This window comes from Lepus europaeus, chromosome 3, assembly GCF_033115175.1.
Source record: "Lepus europaeus isolate LE1 chromosome 3, mLepTim1.pri, whole genome shotgun sequence".
Taxonomy (NCBI): domain Eukaryota; kingdom Metazoa; phylum Chordata; class Mammalia; order Lagomorpha; family Leporidae; genus Lepus; species Lepus europaeus.
In genome coordinates, this window is record NC_084829.1 from 114,452,484 (window position 1) to 114,479,168 (window position 26,685).

Genomic DNA, 26,685 nt, shown 5'->3' on the forward strand with positions numbered 1-26,685 from the left:
AAGCAGGTAGATGTGTTACCATTTATACCATGAAGAATATTACTTAGGAAACAGTGGTACAGAATACAAGTAATAAGGATTAAAAACTCATTTTTTGGAGTAGGTAGTTAGCCTGGCAGTTAAGATGTATATATCACACATCACAGTATCTGGATTCAATTCCCAGTTCTAGCTCCTGACTCCCGCTTCCTGCCAGTGTAGACTCTGGGAGGCAGCAGTAATAGTTTCTGCCACTCATATGAGAGATATGGATGGAATTCCCAGCTCCAAATTTTAGCCCCAGCCCAACCTCGTTCTGACCATTGTAGGCAAGTGGGAATAAGCCAACACATGGGAGTAAATTTGGTTTAGTCTATCTATCTCTTTACCTCTCAAATAAATAAATATTTTTTAAAAAATACTCATTTTTAACATACTAATTTGGAGCTGTCTACAAATCATCTAATTGATAGCATTAACTAAGAAATTATATAAACATTTTACAGAAACACATTGAGGGGCTGGCACTGTGGTGTAGCAGGTAAAGCCACCACCTACAGTGCCGGCATCCCATATGGACGCTGGTTCGAGTCCTAGCTACTCCATTTCTGATCCAGCTCTCTGCTATGGCCTGGGAAAGCAGTAGAAGATGGCCCAAGTCCTTGGGCCCCTGCATCCAAGTGGGAGACCCAAAGGAAACTCCTGGCTCCTGGCTTTGGATCGGCACAGCTCCAACTGTTCAGGCCGATAAGGGAGTGAACCAGCAGATGGAGGACCTCTCTCTTTCTCTGCCTCTCTTTCTTTCCCTGTGTAACTCTGACTTTCAAAATAAATAAATAAATAAATCTTTAAAAAAAAAAACATCGATAAGAGAAAGCAGTATACATTAAATATATACCATTTTTAAAAAGATTTATTTATTTATTTGAAAGATTTACAAAGAGAGAGATCAGTCTTCCATTTGCTGGTTCATTCCTCAAATGGCTGCAACAGCCAGGATTGAGCCAAGCCAAAGCCAGGAGCCAGGAGCTTCATTCAGGTCTCCCATGTGGGTGCAGGGGCCCAAGGCCATTTTCTGCTGCTTTCTCAGGCACATTAGCAAGGAGGTGAATCAGAAGTAGAGCAGCCAGGATTCGAGCCAGAGCCCATATGGGATGCAGGCATTATAAGCTGCACCTTAACTCACTATGCCACAATGCTGGCCCCAACAAATACAAATTTGATACATTTATAAAATGTATGATAATTCATATATGCTGTTTAACATATGTTACCTCAACATACTTATTTTTTCTCATGAGCGAACTTAAAATCTCATAGCAATTGCCAAGTAGATAATATGTTGTGATTAACTGTTATCTCTGGTGTGTACTAGATCTCTTGAACGTACTTCTGTCAAACTGAAATTTTGTGTCCTATAACCAATATCACCCCAGTCCTCCTAGCCCACAGCCTCTGGTAACCATCAGTTTACTCTTTATTTCTGAGTTTGACTATTTTACATTACACATATGACGTCATGTATTTATCTCTCTGTGCCTGCATGTATCACTTAAAATCACGCCCACCAAATTTATCCATGTTACTGCAAATAATAAGATTTCTTTTTTTTTAAGCCTGAGTCATATTCCACTGTGTTTATATAACACATTTTCTTCATCTGTTAATCCTCTGATAGAGACTTAGGTTGAATCCATATCTTGGCTATTATGATTAATTCTGCAATGAATATGGGAGTACCGATGTCTCTTCAACATGCTGATTTCATTTCCTTTGCATATATATAATATACAATAGTGGCATTGCTAAGTTAAATGATATAAAAACAAAATATATAAAATACAATAGTATGATTGGTAGGTTATGTGATACTTCAGTTTTTAATATTAAAACAAATCTCCATACTATTTCCATAATGGCTGTTGCAATTTACATTGCCATTAACAGCATATATGGGTTCCTTTTTCTCTATATCTTCTCTAGCACTTGCTGTCTTTCTTCTTTTTGCTATTAGCTGTTTTAACCAGTGTGAGGGATTATGACTTTAATTTAAAATAAATTTTTCCATACAACTGTTGGCTATTTGTATAACTTCTTTTAAGAAATGTCTATTTAAGTCCTTTGTACATTGTTTAATCAAGTTGTTTTCTTACTATTGAGTTTCTGATACATTTGGGATATTTATCCCTATCATAAGCAAAGATATTTTCCATTCTATAGGTTTTCTTTGCTGTGCAGCTTTCTAGTGTGATGTAATCTCTTTGTTCTTGCTTTTGTTACTTGTACTTTTAGGCTCTTCTCCAGAAAAATCTTATAAAAATTAGTTTTGAAAAGCAGTCTTCTGCTTTTCAGTCTTTTCTGTAGTTGTGGAGATAAAAAAAGTCTTGAACAGTGAAATAAGACCCATGGTCCTACCCCCATTCTCTTTAAGTGACCACTGTAAAATGCCCAGGGACCTCAGAACATATGAGATTTCATGATTTTTGTATGCATATTAGAAAACCTTGGCTCAATTTTTCATATCCAAGAGAGAGTGGACTGGAAAAATCTTGTAAGTTTCTTTTTAGCCTTCATTTTCTGGGGCTCTGACAAAATATTTCAGTGGGTGATAACAATGAATAATCGAGTTTTTAGAGTTAAACGAAAAAGTTGATTCCATTTAGAGTACAAAATGATCACCAGAACTATTAACAATTAAGGATCATACTGCTCCTATTTGAAAATGCCTACTTCATTATGTTGTGTTTGTTTTGCTGCTGATTCTGATTCCCAGCCACTTCTAACTGCTTTATGTTCATTTGCACTACTGGTTTCCATTCACCATCCTCTATAAGTGGTGAAGCTCTGTATCTGGCTCTCCTCGCTTCTCCAATTGTCCTTCTACCTCTACCACGCAGATGGTTTTAACTCATCCGTAACTGACTCCCAGTTCCTTACAGTTTGGCTTCATTTTTCTCTGACCTACAGAAGCCTATTTCTGTCTTCTGAATTCTCTGCACCCCAGAGCACAGATCACACGAAATTTAATGTGCATGTAACAGTTTATAAAGCACCCCCGCCCTGCGTGCCACCATCTTAGCACACCGCTGTTCCTCTAGCCTGTAATAACATTAGTAAGCTTTCCGAGTGGGCTTAACCAAGCTGGAAAAACCAGTCATTGTCCATCGCACTCTCCCTTCACATCTAACCTGGATTTCAGTTTCCCAGGTTTGTCACCACTGCGTTCCTACCATGGCCCTCACCATCCCTGGTATAAACTGGCATGCCAGACCCTTGGTCCTAGCTGATCTCCCCGGTTCCATGAGTCCTGTCACCTCAAGCTGTGCCCCACTGCAGTTAATGTTATGGTACAAAGCAAGAACCGTGAGTCCAGCCATTACAACCTGCAGTGATGTGGAAATTAAGTCAACTGATTAAAATCAAAGGAGTGAAATTGAGGCTGGTGAGCTTGCTGGGCTGCCAGGCATGACGAGCCAATCAGGGAGCACAGTGTGTCCCCCGTGAGTCACACAGACTTGATGTCAGCGGTTGTCATGGTAGCAAAGGGAGCACAGGGATGCCAGGGCTGGGGATGCTGAACCCCTGCTGCCAGTCTGAACCCGCCAAAGGCTAAAGGATGGTTTGGGGGCCCAGAGCCCCTTAGGCAAACTTCACTATCACATGTCTGTGTGACCCAGATCCTTTCCAGTGCTTCGGGTTATCAGTAGGAGCAGGAAGGGGCTCTTTGTGTTGCATTATAAATTTCACTGGGAAGAGGGGCCTTGTTTGTCTTGAACACTACGGTGTCCCGGATGCTGCCAACTCCTCCCTCTCCCCCACTGTGGGAATCCTGATCCTGCTCGCTGTCTCTGTCCTTTGGCTCAGTTGCTATCAGTTCGCTGCCTCCCAGTTTTTTCCCTAGCTGAGGCCTCTTTCCAGAGTCGCCTGGGTGTTTTCTTCTGCACACCATACAGGTCCACTCAACGTTGTGAAATCAAAGTCTTTGGTCTTCTAACGAGAAACCAAGCAGCACCAAACATCTTGGTTATGTTGGTCACCCTATGCACCTTCTCTTTGCCTAGTCACCATTAAATCGCCCCACCAGAAACCGCCATTATTTTCGCCCTTTCATATCCAGCACACTGTGCATCACGTTCTGTTTAACCTCACTTGGAAGTCTCTGGTCTAGCTGCCCTCTTCCCCTTCCCCTTAAGCCTCTTAACCTCCCCCACTGCTCTTCTGATACTTCTCCAGGGCACAAATGGCCATTTGTCACTTGCTTTACAATTTTTAATATCTTTTATAGTATTTGTTATGCTTAGGCACAGAATACACTTTATCACAAACACATAGCCTCCTTGGCTCCTCACTCCAGTTGGCATCCTAAGCTAATTCATCCTCCTCACGCCCTCTCTTTTCCTGCAGGTGCCTGTCTCTATCCCTGCTGAAATGATGGCCTTTTATTCTTCTATCAGGATCCTGTTCCCACATGTACTGCTCCACTAGAATGTCTCGGATTGTTGGAGTTAAAATGGAGATTCTGATTCAGTAGGGCCCAGTGAAACCTTTGACTCTGCATTTTCTAAACCAATTTCTGGTGACTCAGATGCTGCTGGTGGGAAAGTCAAACTTGTCATGGCACAGATACACATCCTTGCTGAATGTCCTTTCCCTGGTCCGTGCGGTGACTTCCCACCCCTGCTATAAGACCAAGCACAGACAGCACTTCCTTTGCATTGCCTTCTTTCCTCTGCAGCTCCAGGCAGTCATGTCCTCCTCCGTATTATTTAGTGCCTTCCACTTGGCTATGAAGGTCTGGTAAACTTTGCGTCTCACTGAGCTTTGACTGTTGAGGGTAGCAGTTGTGTGCAGAATCTTTGTCTCCAACACAGCGCCAGAATCATTAAAAGCTTGCTTCAGGAAACAGGCAGAATCTATCAGTGCACCAGTGAAGAATACATTCATTAATCTAAATGTTTGACTGTGAATTGCTTAGTAATGTTCCTGAATTTATAACAAGTTTGGCATTTGACAGAGTCTGTTTCTGATCAAATAATGACATTGCACATAACTCTGCCTTTCTGTTACTATACCACTTATAACAGTTTTATGTAAGTAACATCTTAGTGTATGTATGTAATTGAGGAGTGCTATTCTGAAAACAAATAGACTTTCCATCATTTTAGGAATGGATGAGGTAGGTAATTAAGCAAATTAAAACCAAAGGAAAAGACTTTGAGGGAATTAACATCTTAAGCAATAAATGAATAGTAAACCCCCAAAATCAAAGTTTAAAATGATGGTAATGTTGCTTTCTGTTCTGTTTGCTCCAATGCATTGATATTTCTTTCCTTCAATATTATAATTTTCCTGTTATAGCCCCCAAGACAAACAGGCATTTTAGTAGACATTTTGCTTGAAAAATGTGTTACTGCCATCTCCTTAAAAAATTATAATGCGTATGAAAATGTACAACTGGGGAAAAACTCTAAGAACTGAGGAAGAGATGTATCAAAGTAAATGGCACTGTTCAGCCAAGTTGACACATATTAGAAGAAATTCTAGGGGCCGGCGCTGTGGCACAATGGGTTAATGCCCTGGCCTGAAGCGCTGGCATCCCATATGGGTGCCAGTTCGAGAGCCGGCTGTTCCACTTCTGATCCAGCTCTCTGCTATGGCCTGGGAATGCAGTAGAAGATGGCCCAAGTCCTTGGGCTCCTGCACCCTCATGGGAGACTCAGAAGAGGATCCTGGCTCCTGGCTTCGGATCAGCACAGTTCCAGCCATTGTGGCCATCTGGGGACTGAACTAGCGGATGGAAGACCTCCCCCCCCAACTCCTCTCTTTCTCTCTCTCTTTCTCTCTCTCTGCCTCTCTGTGTAACTCTGACTTTCAAATAAATAAATAAATCTTTAAAAAGAAAAAGAAGCTGATGCCGTGGCTCACTTGGCTAATCCTCCGCCTGTGGCACCGGCACCCCGGGTTCTAGTCCCAATTGGGGTGCTGGGTACTAGTCCTGGTTGCTCCTCTTCCAGTCCAACTCTCTGCTGTGGCCCGGGAAGGCAGAGGAGGATGGCCCAAGTGCTTGGGCCCTGCACCCCATGGGAGACCAGGAGGAAGCACCCGGCTCCTGCTTCGGATTGGCACAGCGCCAGCCGTAGGGGAGTGAACCAACTGAAGGAAGACCTTTTTCTGTGTCTCTCTCTCTCACTGTCTATAACTCTACCTGTCAAATAAAAAAAAAAAAAAAAAGAAGAAATCCTAGATATCAAAAAATTACAAATATATATTTCATCTTAAATCATTACTTAGTACCCTGTAACAAATCAGAGGTTACCACCAGAATGTAAGCGAGCAGAGTGCTGGAACTTGGACCATCTCATTCACTGTCTTATCCATAATGCCTAAAACAGTCTGTGAAAAATGTAGTGGAAATAATCAGATGAGAAAAGAAAGAAAATGAAATACATGTCCCTCTCAGATTCTACTTTATCCTACCAGGCTGTGCGTGGATTTTCTCATGTTTGTCACTTTTTATTTTTTTTTAAGATTTATTTTATTTATTTGAAAGACAGAGTTACAGAGTTACAGAGAGACAGAGAGAGAGAGAGAGAGAGAGAGAGAGAGGTCTTCCATCCAATGGTTCACTCCCCAAATGGCTGCAATGGCCGGAGCTGTGCTCATCCGAAGCCAGGAGCCAGGAGCTTCTTCCAGGTCTCCCACGTGGGTGCAGAGGCCCAAGGGCTTGGGCCATCTTCCACTGCTATCCCAGGCCATAGCAGAGAGCTGGATTGGAAGAGGAGCAGCCGGGACTCAAACCAGCACCCATATGGGATGCTGGAGCTTCAGGCCAGGGCTTTAACCCGCTGCGCCACAGCACTGGCCCCTGTCACTTCTTTATAACAATGGGAGATGTCTATCAATAGAGGACTATTAAATAAGTCATAGAACATGCCTAGGATAGAATAAGATGCATCTTTTAAAATATTTATTTGAGAGAGAGAGCACTCTCATCTGCTGGTTCACTCCTCAGATGCCCAGAACAGCCAGGACTGAAGCCAGGATCTGAAAACACAGTCCAGGTCTCCCACATGAGTGGCAAGAACCCAATTACTTGAGCCATCACTGCTGCCTCCCAGAGTCTGCACAAGCAAAAGCTGGAGTCAGGAGCCAAAGCCAGCCATTGAACCCAAGTAGTCAGACATCGGACACAGGTGTCTTAACTGCTAGATTAAATGCCTGCTCCCAAAAGGTGTTTCTTTTTCAAAAAGAGGCAGATCACAAAGTCATAACTATAGAATAGTTTTAAAAATAGAAAATTTCAGAAACATACAGATTATACCAATATTTGTATTTAAGAGGCAGGAAGTCTGGTTTGCTAGGGCTGTTAGAACAAAAAAGCATAGACTAGGTGGTTTAAACAACAGAAATTTATCTTTTCACAGTACTGCAGACCTGAAGTCTGAGACCAGGGTGTTTCCCTCTTCTCCCCTTGGTTTGTGGATGGTCCTTTTCTCCCTGCCTTTTCAGATAGTCTTTGTTCATTCAGTGTTTATCTGCGCCTTAATCTCCTCTTCTTTGAGAACAGTGTATCGGATTGGGGCCCAGCCTAATAGCCCCATTTTAGCTTAATCACTTCTCTAAAGATCCTGTCTCCAAATACAGTGATACTGAGGTATTCTGAGGTACTGGAGAGTAGGACTTCAACATATGAATTTTAGAGGAACGCAATTCAGCCCATACCAGGTTCAGAGATATGTTCAAATTCATCCAATTATATGCTTTAAATTTGTGCAGTTTATTGTATGTTGGTTTTTTCCTCAAAAATGTTAAAAAGTAGAGGAAAAGAATAGATATTCATTTTTTAAAGATTTATTTATTTATTTGAAAGTCAGGGTTACAGAGAGAGAGGAGAAAAAAATCTTGTATCCACTGGTTCACTGCCCCATTAGTTGGCTATAATAGCCAAGTCTGGGCCAGGCCGAAGCCAGGAGCCAGGAGCTTCTTCCAGTTCTCCCACAAGGGCAGCAGAGGCCCAAACATTTGGACCATCGTCCACTGCTTTTCCCAGGCCATTAGTAGGGAGCTGGATTGGAAGTGGAGCAGCCAGGATGCAAACCGGTGCCCATATGGGATGCTGGTGTCACAGACAGCAGCTTTGTCTGCTACGCACAATGCCGGCCCCTCATATTTGTTTTTAAATGTATAAAGTAATGTTCCCTTTTGCAAAAGAAATGAGCACATAGCCAAGAATTCAAAACTGAGACTTTTCTTTAAAGTGTGTTTTTTTTCTTTGACTCAAAAAGAGCTCTTCCATCTATTACTCCCCAAATGCGCACAGCAACTAGGGCTGGGCCAGGTCAAAATGAGAACATCAGAAATCATCTGGGCTTCCCATGTGGGTTGGAGAGACTCAGGTAATTGAGCTATCGTCTGCTACTTCCCAGGATGTGCCATAGCTAGAAGCTGGATTGGAAGCAAAGGAGCAGGGACTCAATCCAGGCACTCTGATAAGGGATGCTGGCGATATGTGATAAGTGGTAATGTAACCACTGTCAAATGCCCACCTCAAAATTGAGACTTTAAACATATGCAAATGTATTACTGATTTTTTTTAAACCACAGAAATACCTAATTTTTAAAATACTAATAAGATAATAACACCAAGAGCTTTGGGCACTTGGGGAAGGCAGTAGTCACTCTAGGCTGCGGTCAGTGTCCAGCACAGACTTTTCCTATACGTTCTGCTCACTTCTGTTTATTCTAGGGTATTAGCTGTAGCCTTGACTCTAATTTCCCCATATTTATTTTGTGGCAATATTGACTAAAATTTTACTGTTTTGTTTTTCTTCTTTTTATTTTTTTAAAGATTTATTTATTCAAAAGTCAGTGTTACACAGAGAGAGGAGAGGCAGGGAGAGAAAGAGGTCTTCCATCTGATGGTTCATTCCCCAGATGACCGCAATGGCCAGAGCTGCGCCGATCCAAAGCCAGGAGCCAGGAGCTTCTACTGGGTCTCCCACACGGGTGCTGGGACCCAAGGACTCGGGCCATCCTCTGCTGCTTTCCCAGGCCATAACAGAGAGCTGGATTGGAAGTGGAGCAGTTGGCTCTCGAACTGGCACCCATGTGGGATGCCAGCGCTTCAGGCCAGGGCGTTAATGCACTGTACCACAGCGCCAGCCCCATGTTTTTCTTCTTTTTAAATAAGGAAATAAAAAAGATTTTATTTTATTGTAGTAACACATAACTATATCCAAAAGCAAATTGCATTTTTCAAGTAAGTTTTAGTTTGGTTTACTATTTGCCTATTGATTATGCCTTTAGTTCTTTAACCCTCAAGTTGCTTCTCCGTTTTTTGGTAAATTACAGGCCATAGGAACAACCTAGATTGCTGGTCTACTATGAATTTTCCTTTTTTATAATTAGCTTAGAACCCAAACATCTGTTAGTCATTAGCTTAAATGGTTTAAAGAATGTTTTGTTATAAGAGTCCAAAGTGCATTCTAAAGCCCCCCTTTTTTTCATTATCCATCAGTGACTCGTTTCTGAGACAGATAGATGGCCATAAGTTGCACGAGTCTGGGCGTATATCAAAATGCATAGGGAGTTGACTGGAACTCCGTACAGGGTAAGCTTTGTTAGCTGGTGGGTATGCTCAGGAATGCCACATAAAAATTTCTTGTGTGCCAAATTGTTTTTTGTTTTTAGTGGTACCATGAGCCACATTCAAGTCCAGGAATGCAAATTCAGAGATGATTTCTGGGGGCTATCCTCATATTGTATCTTTTAGCCCCTTTTTGAAGCCCTCTGAAAATTAAGGAAATAAAAAGTATTCTGGGGCCGGCGCCGCGGCTCAATAGGCTAATCCTCCGCCTTGCGGCGCCGGCACACTGGGTTCTAGTCCCGGTCGGGGCGCCGATCCTGTCCCGGTTGCCCCTCTTCCAGGCCAGCTCTCTGCTGTGGCCAGGGAGTGCAGTGGAGGATGGCCCAAGTCCTTGGGCCCTGCACCCCATGGGAGACCGGGAGAAGCACCTGGCTCCTGCCATCAGATCAGCGCGGTGCGCCGGCCGCAGTGCGCCTACCGCGGCGGCCATTGGAGGGTGAACCAACGGCAAAAAGGAAGACCTTTCTCTCTGTCTCTCTCTCACTGTCCACTCTGCCTGTCAAAAAAAAAAAAAAGTATTCTGGGCCTGGCTGTGACTGAAACAATCAGGCCACTGTAGGCAGATTCCTTGACTATTCTTCTGTCGGTTACTTGACCTATAACTTGAAAGGATAGCTGCTAAGATTTCTTTTACACACAGTGTGGCAGACACTGTCCAAGTGCTCATCTCTATTAATGAACTCACACAACCATTCTATGAGGTGAGGATTGTCATTATCCCCATTTTTAAACAGGAAACAAGTCAGTCACCCTTTATTCCCTTTGTGCTACTTTATTTTTATTGTCTATTGTACTTACTGTCTTCTAAGATATATTTAACCAAATATTCAATGTTCTTAACCAAACAGGTTTTTTTAAAAGATTTATTTATTTATTTGGAAGGCATAGTTACAGAGAGGCAGAAGCAGAGAAAGAGAGAGAGAGGTCTTCCGTCTGCTGGTTCAGTACCCAGTTGGCCGCAACAGCCAGAGGTGTGCTGGTCAGAAACCAGGAGCTAGGAGCTTCTTCCAGGTCTCCCACATGGGTGCAGGGGCCCAAGGACTTGGCCCATCTTCTACTGCTTTCCCAAGCCATAGCAGAGATCTGGACTGGAAGAGCAGCAGCTGGGACATGAACTGGAGCCCATATGGGATGCCGGACTGGCACTGCAGGCGGTAGCTTTACTTGCCTATGCCTACTATGCCACAGCACCGGCCCCACCAAACTTTTAAAAATCAGTGTCCTCATTGCATTTCTTGCAGGGCACATTTGTTAATATTATTGTGAAAATAGAAATTCACGTAGCTGTTTTCTGCAGACCATGAAAAGAAGAGTGGTACCTTATCTAAATAGGACAAATGGATTTGGACTTACACAAACATTATGGTTGAGACTTCCTGACTTCTTTCCACTGAACTGTACAGCTTCCACCTGAGCTCTATTGCTTTCCTGGTCTTTGTTGCTCTCTGCTGCTGGGATTCATTGCTTTCTGAATCCCACAGGTTCCTGGCTTTGGAATTTCTGCCAGACCATTGAAGCTGCCCCACATGGGTTCATTCCTCTTCAGGGAAGCTTCCAGTGTAAGGACTGGAAACATGGAAGGGAGGGGATGTATCTATGAAGTGCACTCTGTTTTGGTTTAATTTGAACTTTTTACTTAAGGTAACTGTAACATTTCAGAAATGATAATTCTGTAGATATTTTTTGGTTTTTTAAATAGGCAGTAGAAAGTCCCCCTTCCCATTATCCTGACAAAGTGTGCATCTGTGTATCAAATATAAATATGCTTTTGAGAATATTTCTGTAAATTATTCATTTTGTAGTTGCCATCAAACACATTTATTTACATAGCAAAACATTCTGTACTACATATGGACAAAGAGACAAAATAATAACTTTTCACTGTTTCTTCAGGAATGTGCAAGATCTTCTTAGACTATTCTAAAGTTAGACTAATATGTTTGGTTTATGACCTGTTATTTAGAGATACTGTGATTTTCGTTTGATGTACAGAGAAGATTTTTTTTAAATGACTTCTGATCCAGCTCTCTGATAATGGCCTGGGAAGGCAGCAGAGGATGACCTAAGTCCTTGGGCCCTGTACCCACGTACGAGACTCAGAAGAAACTCCTGGCTCCTGGCCCCAGCCTGGCCCTAGTCCCAGCTGTTGCCCCCATTTGGGGAGTAAGCCAGCAGATGGAGGATCTCTGTCTCTCTTCTTTCTCTCTGTAACTCTTTCAAATAAATAATCTTTTTTAAAAATGGCTTCTGAAATGGCAGCAAGATAGGTTTAAATATGTCTTGACCAAAGCCAGTTACCATGATATAGTTTTAAATATCTATAAATAGGTTTCAAGAATTCCTTGTTCAAGATATCTAGGTTATATAGAAATTCGCCTCATCTTATATTGTGATATATTTAGCTCATTTTTGATGTAAGATTAATAAGTTACATTCCTTTCAGTTTTGGTAACCAACAGTTAGTTTGTAAATCTTAAACCCTCTGGCACCACGTTCAAGGCAGTTTGTGTTATGAGCTATGCAGAAATGTAGGGTGGTTGTCTGTTACTCTTACACACAGTTACTTTAGGGAAAACTAGACTTTAGTTGAAGGTACTAACAGTGCTAGAGATGCATTTTTTATCAGTGACCTCCCTAGCTTTGTCTAGACCCTTTGTTTCCTCTCCATTCTTTTCTGCAGCTGATTTACAGCAAAGCCAATGAAAGTTAAGCTTTAGGACTACCCCTCCCCCCATCTGCCCCTTTCAAGCCATGGCAGGAATCCTGACAATTTTGTATTTATTGTCTTAGAAAGGACCCTTCTAATTATATAAGCATCTGGCCCTGCAACACCACTTCTGTATATAACATATGATTGATATCATTAGAATCCTTCTCAGGCAGCACACAGTAAAAAAAAAAGTGTAAAAAAAAAAAACTGTACCTTTCTGAAATATGGAATCATGCCATTAGTAATTAATGTGGGGCAATAAAAGAGATTTAGAGAATCTTTTTTTTTTTTTTTCTAAACAGCATCCATAGTTCTACCAGGAACCAACGAAGTCTCTGCTGGTATAACACTATTTTTATCAAACCTTATTCAGTCTTCCTTCATTGTCTTGCTGGTGGGCAGATTGCCTTCAGCTTTTGGCCTGTGTTCAAAGCATATGATAACTGGCAAGATGCATACCAGCCCTGCATTAGCCCAGAGGGCAAGTAAGGTACTAGGAGAAGACAGCTTGAAAGAGTCTGCAAATTTATGATTTAGCATCACATAATCCCAGGATGGCACTGAGATAAAGCAACTGAGGCCCCTCAGGTACAAAATTTAAGCCTGGATTTAATATATGAGTGATAAAAATCTATGTACCCTACCCCCAGTTCCAAAACATGGGACCGAATGATGTTGTTTAGTAAACTATTGTGCAAAAGCAGGATCATAGCATCAAGGAGACAGCTGTCTAATCGCTGAATAAATCAAGAGCTTTGAGATATTGGGCAAAATAAATTCCCTGAGCAGCCTTTTCCCCAATTAGGAAGGTCATAGAGAGGATTTAAAAATACATGACTCATGAAGTGCTTGTAAGAGCTGTTCACTGAAAGCTAGCTCCATTCTCCCACATGGTTCCTCTTATGTACATGGCCTGCAGCCATGTGCTGAGTGTGGTCTGCCAGCCAGAGTACTCTCACTTGATTAAAAGTATATGCTTGTCAAACTCTATTTTCAGAGAATGATGAGGAGCAGGAGGTGCTGCCATCTCTGGATAAGCCTGGGTGGTACTCCCAAGGGAATGCTGTCCAGCTTTATGAACTTCTGAAGAAAATGACTGGCAAACCTGAGCCCAAGGTATTTTCTCATTGAGACAGTCCTTGATGCCACTTGAAGAAGTAAACAGTTGTAAACTGAAACCATAATTTTAAGTGCATTCAGTTTAGTCACCCATGGAGGGATCATCTACCTCTGCCATCCAGCTAAGTCTGTCCTCTTCCCTCTTCTGATTAAACAGGCTAAATAAGCGTTTCCTTTGCTGCTGTATCCTGAGTCCCTATCCATGACAGAGAAGAACAAGGATTCTAAGCATGTGGGCACAGATATAGGAAGTACACAAGATTAGTGTGTGGTATGCATGAGGAGTGATGTCCTGGTAATTGTCCACCAAAAAACTTTTTGTGTGTAAAATAATAACTGAAATTACACTACAGATTTGTCTAAAGATATCCTGATCACATTGTTAATGTTGGACAATGGTGCTTTAACAGTTGAACCTTGTCTTCCAAAAATATTTACCAGGAGCCCCATGAACAGGAGAAATTATTAGGTAGCTGAGCCCTACTCCATTGGCTCCCACAATGCCACAGCCACTTGGACCCCTGAGAGGTTTAGTAGATGGAGCATCCTGACATGGAAGCTCTAGTTCATATCTCTTCACTGCATTTTCCCACCTGTAAATTGAGGGGTGTGGACTGGATCAGAGCTTTCCAGATTCTGCATGTGCAGTCCCACCCTCAGAGGTTCTTTTTCAGTAGATCTGGGATGGGGCCCAGAAACTGCTTTGAAGAGTGGTTGTGGTACACACTTTTGATCCACTGTCACAACGGTTTTAGTTGTAAACATAGCATTTGTAAACAGACAGGTTCACCTCTTCGGGATGACAATCTTCTGCCTCTCTTCTACCTGAAAATGGATTGCATAACTTCTTAACACGAAATGGAACAAGTTGATGGTCAACTGTGGAGTTACTTAGAGAAGTTTAAGATGGTGGGCCGGCGTTGCGGCTTAATAGGCTAATCCTCCATCTGCGGTGCCGGCACCCCGGGTTCTAGTCCCGGTCGGGGCACCGGATTCTGTCCCAGTTGCCCCTCTTCCAGGCCAGCTCTCTGCTATGGCCCGGGAAGGCAGTGGAGGATGGCCCAAGTGCTTGGGCCCTGCACCCCATGGGAGACCAGGAGAAGCACCTGGCTCCTGGCTTCAGATCAGCACAGTGTGCCAGCCGCAGCGGCCACTGGGGAGTGAACCAACAGAAAAAGGAAGACCTTTCTCTCTGTCTCTCTCTCTCACTGTCCACTCTGCCTGTCAAAAAAAGAGAGAAGTTTAAGATGTTTAAGCAGTTTATATTTGCATATTCCGATGTCTTTTGAGGTGTTTTCTTTTGTCTTCCCTGGAATGACCACCACTGCCTTTCACAAGTCTTGTGCCTCAAACAGAATTTGCTGTCTGACTTCCAGGTGGTTTACTTTGGTGACAGCATGCATTCAGATGTTTTCCCAGCCCGTCACTATAGTAATTGGGAGACAGTCCTCATCCTGGAGGAGCTCAGTGGACAACAAGGTGGGAATCCGGAGGAGTCAGAGCCTCTAGAGAAGAAGGGAAAATTCGAGGTAAGGCTTCCCAGAAGCCCTTTCCTTTAAAAAAAAAAAACAAAACCTTCAAAATTATCTTGGTCTGACAGTATATCCTCACATCTCTGTAGTTTGTTTTTGAGGCAGTATTTATATGGATGGGCTCATCCTTAGCAAATGTTTTAGGCCAACTTTGTTGATTTTTCTGTTTTATGTAAAATCGTGTATCTTTCTGCATATATTTAAGGGCAAATAAAACAATCAGATTTCTTTTTTCAAAAATTACCTTTTGACCACAACTTAGAAAAGTCAGATTATTTTAATATGTAAGTTCAGGTCTGTTCCTCTACGGTTACATGTTCATCACAAAGGACAAAGCACATCAAAATCGGGCAGTCTGTGCAGTACCTCCTAGGAATATAGACTCTTTTCTGCTTCCTTGCAGAGCTGGTCCAGCCAGGGAAAGCAGTCCATAAAGAGCAACAAAGAAATCACCCTGTGAGGGTTATTCTGTTTGTCTTGTGATTGTTAAGAAAAACCTAATTGAGTTTTTCCATTCATATGTCAAGCACATTATATACAGGCACAGTCTTTTAGTTGGTGCAAAGCCTGAATATAAAACAATTTAGTTCTGTGTTTCCAGTTACTTTATTCAGCCTAAATGACCTTTCAAAACTATAATCAAAAACCAAAATAACCTGATCAGTTCAAGATTGGTGCTGTGAAACAAAATATTTACATCTACTACATGCTGTGGAGATTAATGTTTTGTTTCACTTAGGTCTGAATTAATTTCCTTAGATATTTTTAATAATTTCCATTCTAGATAAAAGCATCTGGAGTTAGAAGATCATTTTCGCTTCCCTTCATTTGTAACAGGAAGCTTAAGATAAAGACATCGCAAATGGAACTTTAAAGGTTTAAACACAAAACTTTATCTAAAATCTTGGTACATCAGTTGATTATCCACTGCACTATATTGGAGCATGACAGCTAAGCAAAATATGGTACATTTTAATAATTAAAGTAAGCCTAATTAAGGAGACCAAGGAACAGTTTCTCTTAGTTGATTTTTGTCTGTAGAACTAAAAATCTGTTCATTATACTTATAATTACTTGAACAGTCTCAATTCCATCCAACTAGACTTACATCAAATGAAAGAGATCTTTTTTTCAGACCCCTTCATTAGTATTTTCACCTGTTTCTTCTTAGAACTAAAAACAAATAAAAAGGCATTTGCAACTTTTTAGAATAATTCCTTATGAGAGCCTAGCGTTGTGGAGCAGCAGGTTAAGCCACTGCCTGCAACACCGACATCCCATATGAGCACCAGTTTGAGTCCCAACTGCTCCACTTCCTATCCAGCTCCCTGCTAATGCACCTGGAAAAGCAGTGGAAGATGGTTCAAGCGCTTGGGCCCCTGCACCCACATGAGAGAACCAGATGGAGTTCCAGGCTCCTGGTTTCAGCCTCACTCAGCCCTAGTCATTGCAGCCATCTAGGGAGTGAACAGAGAATGGAAGACCTCTCTTTCTCTCTGTCTCTACCTCTCTCTGTAATACTACCTCTCACATAAATAAAGATAAAATAAAAAAAATAAAAAAAAAAAAGCCAGGGGGCTGGTGCTGTGGCATAGTGGCTGAGGCCTCCACTGCAATGCCAGCATCCCATATGGACACCAGTTCAAGTCTCAGCTGCTCCACTTGCACTCCAGCTCTCTGCTATGGCCTGGGAAAGCAGAAGATGGCCCAAGTCCTTGGGTGCCTGTACTCATGTGGAAGACCTGGAGAAGCCTTCTGGCTCCTGGCTTCTGATTGGTGCAGCTCCAGCCATTGCGACCATCTGGGGAGTAAACCAGCAAATGGAAGACTTCTCTCTCTGCCTCTGCCTCTGCCTCTCTGTAACTCTACCTTTCAAATTAAAAAAAAAGCCAGTTCCAATTTAACATAAAGGATGCTCTCTAACAAGGAAATCATTTTCTTTTTCCAAAAAGGTAATATATACCCAAAGCCTGTTTATAGGTTCCTAGAGGGCTTTTCTATCAATTTATTTAATGAATAATTTAAAAACCTTAGATTGGACAATAATTAATCACAGTTTTCATTATCCTTTTCTTTTGCTTCAGGAACCAAAGGCAAAACCTCTAAATACTTTATCCAAAAAATGGGGCTCTTTTTTTATTGATTCCATTTCGGGACTGGAAAATACAGGAGACTCTTTGGTTTATACATGGTCTTCTAAGAGAATCAACACCTACAGCACTATTGCAATTCCTAGTATCGAAGCAATTGCAGGTAAGGGAGAAATGCCTATGAAGCGTAAGTATTAGACTTCCTGTCTTGAAAATATGGAAATTTCCCTATGATGTAATTTCTTCTTCTTGGGAAACACCTTCTAGATATGACAGCCTAAGTAGTTAGGACCGTTACTACCACTGGAGCCAACTACGGAAGCTGGACAATTTTTTTAAGTCAGCTTGGAGGCGTAACATAAATTAAGAAAGCCTAATAATGTGAACCTTGGTTGTGGTGCTACTTTTTCTCCTGGTATTTGCTTATTCCAGAGGGCACCAACGAGGGTAGGTGGGCCTTCTAGTAACAACATGAATCTACAAGATGGGGACTGCAGGCAAAGGCCTGCCTGAGGAGGGTGGACCTGGGGAACCCTCTCAGTCTATGTTGAGACCCTGCAAGCGTTCCCCTTAGAATAAGGATAATTTGGGAAGAGGTCTCCTATTTCATGGGGAATGAAGCTAAGCCTCAAATTAACTGAAACTCTATAACTGGATTCAGGAGATTCCAAATTGCTAGTGCTTCTACAAGAGCAAAAAGATAGGTTGACTTCAAAGGAATAACAGACTGACGTGTGACTTCTCAGCATCAGTGAAAGTGAAAAGTGATGTAGATGGTAATCTTCAAATTGCATGAAGGAATGACTGCCAATCTTGATGGATTTCTACCCCTTAAAGCAGAGGTGGGGAAACTTTTCTACCAAGGGCCATTTTGATATTTGTAACATCATTTGCAAGTCATACAAAACTATCAACTTAAAAAATTAGCCTGCTATAGATTTACTGAATTTCAAGTTCTACCTGCAGTTGCCTTTGCAGGTCCAGTCCAAATAATTATGCAGGCATTATACAGCTTATGGGCCAGATGTTCCCCACCTCTGCATTAAAGATGTCATTAAAAGGGCCGACATTGTAGTAGCATAGTAGGTAAAGCCACTGCCAGGTTCTGCATCCCATATGGGCCCTGGTTCGAGTCCCAGCTGCTCCACTTGTGATCTGGCTCCCTGATAATGTGCCTGAGAAAGCAGTAGAAGATGGCCAAAGTTTCTGGGCCCCTGCATTCATGTGGGAGACCCTGAACAAGCTCCTGGCTCCAGGTTTTGGCCTGGCCCAGCCCCGCTGGGCGTGAACCAGTGGATGTAAGATTTCTCTTTTTCTCTTTCCCTAACCCTGCCTTTCAAGTAATAAATAAAATAAGTCCTTTTTAAAAATATATCATTATAGAATAAAAGTAAAATATTTTTAGATATACCAAAATGTAAAAAAATTTGAGAGTATCTCCAGAAGTCTTCCACTGCAGGAAATAATAAAGGGTATTGTTCTCTAGGTAAAAGTTAAATTGTTCCTTGTTGGAAAATTGAAGATGCTAGAATGACTATATAGTTACAAAATGATAAATAAATTAAAATGAATACTTCCTGGTTGAAATAATTAAAAAAATAAAGTCCTATGGAGTTTAAATAGAGAATTAAAAATACATGACAACAATGGCATATAAATGCCCAAGTGGAGCAGTTGGAATGAAATATTCTAACATGCTTGAATTCATACAGTAAAGGATAAAAGTATGTTAAGTATTAATAAGTCAAAAATGTATGTTATTTGGGCCAATATCCCATATGGGTGTCGATTCAAGTCCTGGCTACTCCACTTCCAATCCAGCACTCTGCTAACAGCCTGGGAAAAGCAGAAGATGGCCCAGATCCTTGGGCCCCTGCTACCCACATGGGTAACCTGGAAGAAGCTCCTGGCTCCTGGCTTTCACAAGCCCCAGCCCTGGCTGCTGCAGCCACTTGGGGAGTGAGCCAGCGGATGGAAATTTCTCTCTGTCTGTGTCTCTTTGTGACTCTGACTTTCAAACAAATAAATAAATCTTAAAAAAAAAAAGAAATGCATGTTGTAATCACTAAGATAACTGTCAAAAGAATTATAATGATATGCATATCAAACTAATATATAAAAATAATGCTAAGAATACAAAAGAAAGCAAAATGAGGAAGAAAAAGAGAGTATTAGGAATAAACAAGACAAATGGGTAGTATTTAGTAAGATGATAGATTTAAACCTACATTAAATATAGGTGACTAAGCCGGCGCCGTGGCTTAACAGGCTAATCCTCCGCCTTGCGGCGCCGGCACACCGGGTTCTAGTCCCGGTCGGGGCACCGATCCTGTCCCGGTTGCCCCTCTTCCAGGCCAGCTCTCTGCTGTGGCCAGGGAGTGCAGTGGAGGATGGCCCAAGTCCTTGGGCCCTGCACCCCATGGGAGACCAGGAGAAGCACCTGGCTCCTGCCATTGGAACAGCGCGGTGCGCCGGCCGCAGCACACCTACCGCGGCAGCCATTGGAGTGTGAACCAGTGGCAAAAAGGAAGACCTTTCTCTCTGTCTCCCTCTACTGTCCACTCTGCCTGTCAAAAATTAATATATATATATATATATATATATATATGTGACTAAGTACTTCAAATAAAAATCTGAATAAAATAATACCTAACCACAGGCTATTTATAAGACATGTGTTAAACATAAGGACTCATCATCTTAAATTCAGGTTAAATATCAAAAGATGGAAAGTGACTGGTGCCATGGCTCAACAGGCTAATCCTCCGCCTAGCTGCGCTGGCACACCGGGTTCTAGTCCCGGTTGGGGCACCGGATTCTGTCCCGGTTGCCCCTCTTCCAGGCCAGCTCTCTGCTGTGGCCCGGGAGTGCAGAGGAGGATGGCCCAAGTGCATGGGCCCTGTACCCCCTGGGAGACCAGGATAAGCACCTGGCTCCTGCCTTCGGATCAGCACAGTGTGCTGGCCATTGGAGGGTGAACCAACGGCAAAAGGTAGACCTTTCTCTCTGTCTCTCTTTCTCACTATCCACTCTGCCTGTCAAAAAAAAAAAAAAAAAAAGATGGAAAGCGATAATACCATGCTAACAGTGATCAAAAAGAGTGACTATATTAATATGAAGCCAAGTAAATATTAAGGGAAAAAAAATCCTTTCTTAACATGAGCATCGCATTATATTGATGATTTCTCAGTTCTCAGAAATATTAACCAGAAGTCCAAAATATTGAGCAGGGCCCCTCTTTTCTTCTTGTTTGCACAGTGCAAAGGAACTCTTAAAACATCCATTCTGCTTTAAAGGGTTATATGCTTTCTGCGTGGATTCGTAGTTTCCAAGTTCCCTTCAGAGCTTGGCAAAATCCTTGAAGAGAAAACCAGCAGAGTACACATCTCTGCCCCTTGCTCCTACTCAGTTTTTGTCTCTGCAGATCTGCAAGTCCGCCAAGAAAGCTCTATTAGTGTTTCTGGTGCCAGTAGCTTCTCCTACCACCAGGCACAATTCAAGTGCCTGAGGGGAAAGGCTGAGGCAGGCTGCAGGCTCACCTTTCTGCTGGCCACTGCTTCCCAGAAACTGTGTCTACCACAAGTCATGGTTGCCTCCTCGGCTGATTATATTTTATTAGTCTGATGTTTTATATTTTATCCAGCCTTTCTAGTTATTTTAGCTCCCAGGTAGAAGTGGAAGTCTAGTTACATTTTTTGGACTTCAGATTCTTTTTCTTTTTTTTTTTTTTATTTGACAGAGTTAGACAGTGAGAGACAGGCAGAGAGAAAGGTCTTCCTTCCATTGGTTCATCCCCTAAATGGCTGCTACGGCCGGAACTACGCCGATCCAAAACCAGGAGCCAGGTGCTTCCTCCTGGTCTCCCACCGGGGTACAGGTGCCTAAGCACTTGGGCCATCCTCTACTGCCCTCCTGGGCCACAGCAGAGAGCTGGACTGGAAGAGGAGCAACCGGGACTAGAACCCCGTGCCCATATGGGATGCCGGCGCCTCAGGCAGAGGATTAGCCAAATGAGCCACGGCGCTTTTCCCCAGATTCTTTAAGTTAGAGGTGATTATACCAGGCTGCATTTCCTCCCTCCTAGAATGGCTGTGAGAGAAAGCAAAGCAAGCTATGAGTATTTATCTGAATTATTGGTAGGATGGTGATGATAATGATGTCCTGAGATACATAAGCCCTTCTAAAAGATCCATCCTCTATGCCAGTATGTGAATCAATATGTATACTTTTAAAAAACTATCTCCTTTCAATTGGTTTCAAAAGAATGTGGTTTTTTTTTCCATTTTGTTCCACACTTACATACATAAGATTAAAGAAAACAGTTTAGATACAGTTCTTCCTTTTACAAGTAGTTGTTCTGCTTTAAAAAAAAAAAAAAGGAATTTGGAACTTTATGGGAGAAGCCAGCCCAGAATTAAATTATTATTTTCAATTTTTATAGTTCACTTTATTTCCAAAATTACTCAAATATTTGGTGAGGGAGTGTGAAAGTGGAAGCCACTAAATTATTCTAAAGTGCTTCAATGAAAAGGCTCAAGATTATGTGATTGTGAAATAGTTAGAAAAGTGAATCTCTCATTCTAGAATTTAAATATTTCTCCAAACAATTAGAAAATAACCATCTCTTCTTAAACAAGCGTAAACTCAGTGCACCTCCTATTTTTATGTCCCAAAAGCTGTCTTTACAAGACCCTGGAAGAAAATTTGGCAAGACTTTTACCTTCAGTGCTGTTTTTCTCAGGAGAAAGTATTAAGTACGACTTGCCAGTATCCAAACACTGCTAAAACTAATGCCTGATTTCTGGTGGGAAAAGGGTGAAGAGTTTTTACATCATATCCGTTTGTTGATTTTGACAGTCTATACTTCCTCAAAAAAGCAAAATTTTGATCTCTAAGTTAGCATCATTGCTGTGATCACATTCTCATAAAGAAGTTGTATCTCACACAGAACTTGAGATTGATTATTCCAGTAACAGATTCAGCACAGTTGGATACTACTATGTAATTTACCTCTAAGTAAGAAAAATGGCTAGAAGAAAACGGTGTAATGAATGTATTAGAAGTCTTGAAGATAGAATCTTTATATAAATCTTTATGTCAATTTTAAAGTGCCAAGTTTTGTTTCTGCCTGTATTATATTAGTTTACATTGAACTTACTATGTAAGAATATTCATTTTGGTTCATTTAATTGTTTCCAAAAGTTGGATAATATAGTTGATATTGCACAAAGTTAAACAGAACACTTTTTTGGTTAGCAGGCATTTGGGCTTGTCTCTCTTTCCTTCAAACTATCACTCAACAGTGACTCCTGAAACAGAATTACAGATATTTTCCTCTTGCCAAATCCCAGGTCTCATGAATCCCCTCCTGGGGATCTTTGCTTTAACAGAAGTCATCTGGCCTCAGTCTGTCTATTCCAAAATTAGATTTACCTTTTTTGTTATTTGGAGAAAATAAAATTATTTGGTTGAGATGGGAGGTAAAAAAAACCTGTTGACTCCTTTTTGACTCTTAATATAATATATATGACTCATGTATATTATGACTCAATGTAATATGTCTTTATATGTACATATGCTTAATCTTGGTTATCTCTTTTAAATGATGACCAGAAGTCATTAGTGATTTAATAGCTATTATAAAAGTTTGTACTTACAGCTGTATACATTACCAATGGTGGTTGGTATAATACTAATAGCTACACAGAGGCCTTAATATTTACTTTAGAAAATACATAGGAAAGAAGAGAGAAAGAGGTCCTTAGCTCAACTTTTGGTCTGTATCATGTTGGTGGTATAGCAGAAATTCAGTGCCTCAGATGTATGATTTTAAACTCAGTTTTTACAAACATTTTACTTTCCAGAACATTTCCAAATGTGGGGCTTAAAATCTCCAGCTGATTGAGGAGAACATATGACATTCACTAATGCAGAATCCTGCTGTTTACAGCAATCATAGCTTTCTCTGGCATCAGAGAAGCCACTGTTCCTTCCCATTCTTTAGCATTAATTTTTTAAAAAGATTAACAGCATGGGCTTTCATGATTCTCAGTGGCATCTAATATAAAGTGTGACTCATGCAAGTATCATGAAATACTGCCAAATGATGTTTTCCTTGTGAACTTTGTGAAGAAAGGATCACTGCCCCTTACTTGAATGTGGAATGAATATCGTAACATGATATATATTGTAATGTTTCCTTACGTATATCTGGTAAATATTTCCTTGGAGTTATCTGGGGAAATTACCTAAAGGGTAGTTTTTGAGAGGCCTATATGAGGACATCACAATGTGCTACCATCAATAAGGTATGCTTTATAGGTTCTCTCAAGTCCCCTTGAGGCCTTGTGTGTATTTTCAGGGGGTGGAAGGTACATACCATATAGAAAAAGTTGCCATGTTGTGCATATTAGAGTTCTTACTTTGCTGAACAGGGGAAGATTATACTTAGTAATCCTATGGGGCTATATAGAAGTTTATTCTCATTCACCAGTTACATGATTCCTTGAGTGGGGCCTACAAGGTTTTTTAATTAAAAAAAATTCAGATATGAGTATTCCTACTTTATGTGTTAACTTTCATGTGTAGAATTTAAAACTAAACTCCCAAGGTGGGCTTTGGCCTAGCTGTTTAAGACACACTTGGGATGCCCACATCCCATATTAAAGAACAATCTTGGTGCTGCTCCAGATTCCAGCTGATGTGCACACCTTGGGGAAGAGGTGATGGTGCAGGTGGTTAGGTCACTGCCAACCATATGAGAGACCTGGATTGAATTCTGGGCTTTTAGCTTTGACTTGGCTTAGCTCCAGCTGTTGTGGGCATTTAAGGAATAAACTAGAGGATAAGAGAGTGCCTGGCCTCTTGACCTTTAAAATTAAAAAATAAGGGCCGGCGCCGTGGCTTAACAGGCTAATCCTCCGCCTTGGGGCGCCGGCACACCGGGTTCTAGTCCTGGTCGGGGCGCCGGATTCTATCCCGGTTGCCCCTCTTCCAGGCCAGCTCTCTGCTATGGCCTGGGAAGGCAGTGGAGGATGACCCAAGTCCTTGGGCCCTGCAACCGCAAGGGAGACCAGGAGAAGCACCTGGCTCCTGGCTTCGGATCAGTGAGATGCGCTGGCCGCAGCGGCCATTGGAGGGTGAACCAATAGCAAAGGAAGACCTTTCTCTCTGTCTCTCTCACTATCCACTCCGCCTGTCCAAAAAAAAAAAAAAATTTATAAAAAATAAATAAATAAACAAACAAACTCCCTAGTTGGCATTCTGGAAATGGTTTGTGATGTCTTTACATGTGATTTGACTTACATATTATTGTGAACTTTATAGTGAAGGACAGTTGTACTCTACACTGTAGTTGCCAACCATACAGCTTGTATTTGTATTAAAATTTATATTAAAGTTACAAAATTATTTTTAAAAAGTTTTCTCAGCAGTGAATATCAAGGTTTTATTTATTTACATTCATGAAGGGTATTTGGAGACCTGCAGGATAATCAGATTGTTTTGTTTTTTTCTACAGAATTACCCCTGGACTACAAATTTACAAGATTTTCTTCAAGCAATTCTAAAACAGCTGGCTACTACCCATTGGTTCATTAGACCATTGGCAGATCATTATAAAATTATGAGACACTGATAGCCAAATAGGTTATTGTTACTGAAAAATAAAGACCCATATACGCAGCAAGTGCACTCTAAAAAAAAATGTTAATTTTCAAAAAACATTGTAAATGCTTTATAACAAACTTTTATGAGAACTGACCAAAAAATTGATATTTGTTTATTGGTCTTTTTTATATAAATCATTTTGATGTTTAACAACGGTCACTGTGTTAAAGCCTCAGCAGCCTATAACTAAAGAGGACTTTAGTGATATTTTTTATCCCAATAATTTTGCAATCAGAATTCCCCTGGAGAGATACACACATTTACATACACATCTATTCCAGTGGTTTTTGGGAGTGGGATCCAATGACCAACAGCAAAACATAGCATGGAATAGCATAGGAGACCTGAGAACTTGATAATGAATATTTGTCGGCCCCATCCCAAACCTACTGAATTAGAAACTCTGGGATTGGGGCCCAGCAATCTGTGTTTTAAGAAGCCCTCCAGGTTATTCTGTTTTAGTCTACAGTTTGGGAACCACTGGTTACAGCATATCTTTCAGAGAGTTGTTTCATTGGTCTTGGTAGATAATAGCTGAACATTGAAATATAACTTTTGAATGTCCCAGGAAAGAGCAGCCAGAGTTAAGAACACCTGATCTATACTGGTTTCTTCAACTTCTATCCAAGAACTTTTGAGACCAGCTATTAGGTTTTATGCTATTCCTGTGTTTTCCAAACCTAGGAAATAAAAGAGACATGATTTTTTTTGAGATGATATAGTCAGTATGGAACAGACATGGTACTGAAGCCATTATCTCAGCCTCCATTGTTATCCATTAGGTTAGTGTCCCCCATAATGTTAAAGGCTACTTAATTCATTTTTAAGAACTTGAAGGTATGTATTCTCAATGAGAACAAAAATTGGTTGTTGGTGTGAAAACAATCCTAAGTAATACATTGCATTGTGGCCTTTTGAAGCTCAACCCGACCCAACAAAATCTTATTATTTATTGTTAATTTCTATCATTTGGGGGGAACTATAATGTATAAAGTCACCAATTGAATTTTTCTCCTGAGGGTGATAATAAAATGGTTGAGAAAAACTGCTGTAAGGGATTTTACAGGTATATCATAATCTAGGATTGTTGTGTTCTGTCTGCTCTGTATAGTCATTTGTAGCTGCTTGGAGCCAGATAATGTTTGTAAGTTCCTGATTATTTTTTATGCTGTAATTTCACTCTGTGCATCATGTACAGTATCAGGAAACTGACTACCAGTTTACTTGGATTGTGCCAGGGAATTAGCATATTGAAACATGCAATGAAAGGATATTTTGTTAAAATCTATAAATGTTCATTTAAGTCCCAAACGTACAGTGGGGATGAGTTTCTCAGGGGAGGTAAAAAATTGAAGTTTTTTCCTCAAAGTCGCTTTGTTTTGTATCTATCTATAGGTGATATATTTGGAATTGATATACTGAATGTCATTGTAATATTGACATACATCAAGCATTGAGCTAAGTGAACAATTTTATTCTCATGTATGCTTTAAATAAATTCTTGATTTTGTTTCAAAATAAAGTTATTTTCCTTATGTATGTTTATTTCATAAATGGCAAAGAATGTATCTTAAAATGTTTATAAACTGCTGTAAATGTGAAACATGAGAATCCCCAAATAAGCAGTTAACTGCATTTTTCTGGCTGTTGAGGAGTGGAAACTTTTTACTCTAGTCAGAAATTCTATTTTTGTCAGTACCTACCTGAAGACCTGAAAAGGAATTTGACCGGATTTTTCCATCTTGTAAAAATTGGTTAGAGTTTAAGTTTCCTTCCACTTTTCTAGCATATCCCTGCTTCTTCCTTTTTTTTTTTTTTTTTAAAGATTTATTTATTTGAGAAGTAGAATTACAGAAAGAGAGAAGGAGAGACAGAGAGAAGTCTTCCATCCGCTGGTTCACTCCCCAAATGGCCACAATGGGGTGATCTGAAACCAGGAGC

At 41.0% G+C, this 26,685-nt stretch overlaps 1 protein-coding gene across 1 annotated transcript in view; it reads left to right on the forward strand.

The window, feature by feature from the left end:
* Nucleotides 1-26,266, forward strand: part of NT5DC1 (5'-nucleotidase domain containing 1) — a 145,023-nt gene extending 118,757 nt beyond the window's left edge. The window contains exons 9-12 of the mRNA XM_062186642.1: nt 13,333-13,451; nt 14,831-14,983; nt 17,071-17,239; nt 24,596-26,266. Coding sequence (XP_062042626.1) covers nt 13,333-13,451; nt 14,831-14,983; nt 17,071-17,239; nt 24,596-24,675 — 521 coding nt within the window. The 3' untranslated portion in view covers nt 24,676-26,266. The remainder of the gene's footprint in view (nt 1-13,332; nt 13,452-14,830; nt 14,984-17,070; nt 17,240-24,595) is intronic.
* Nucleotides 26,267-26,685: the final 419 nt, after the last annotated feature.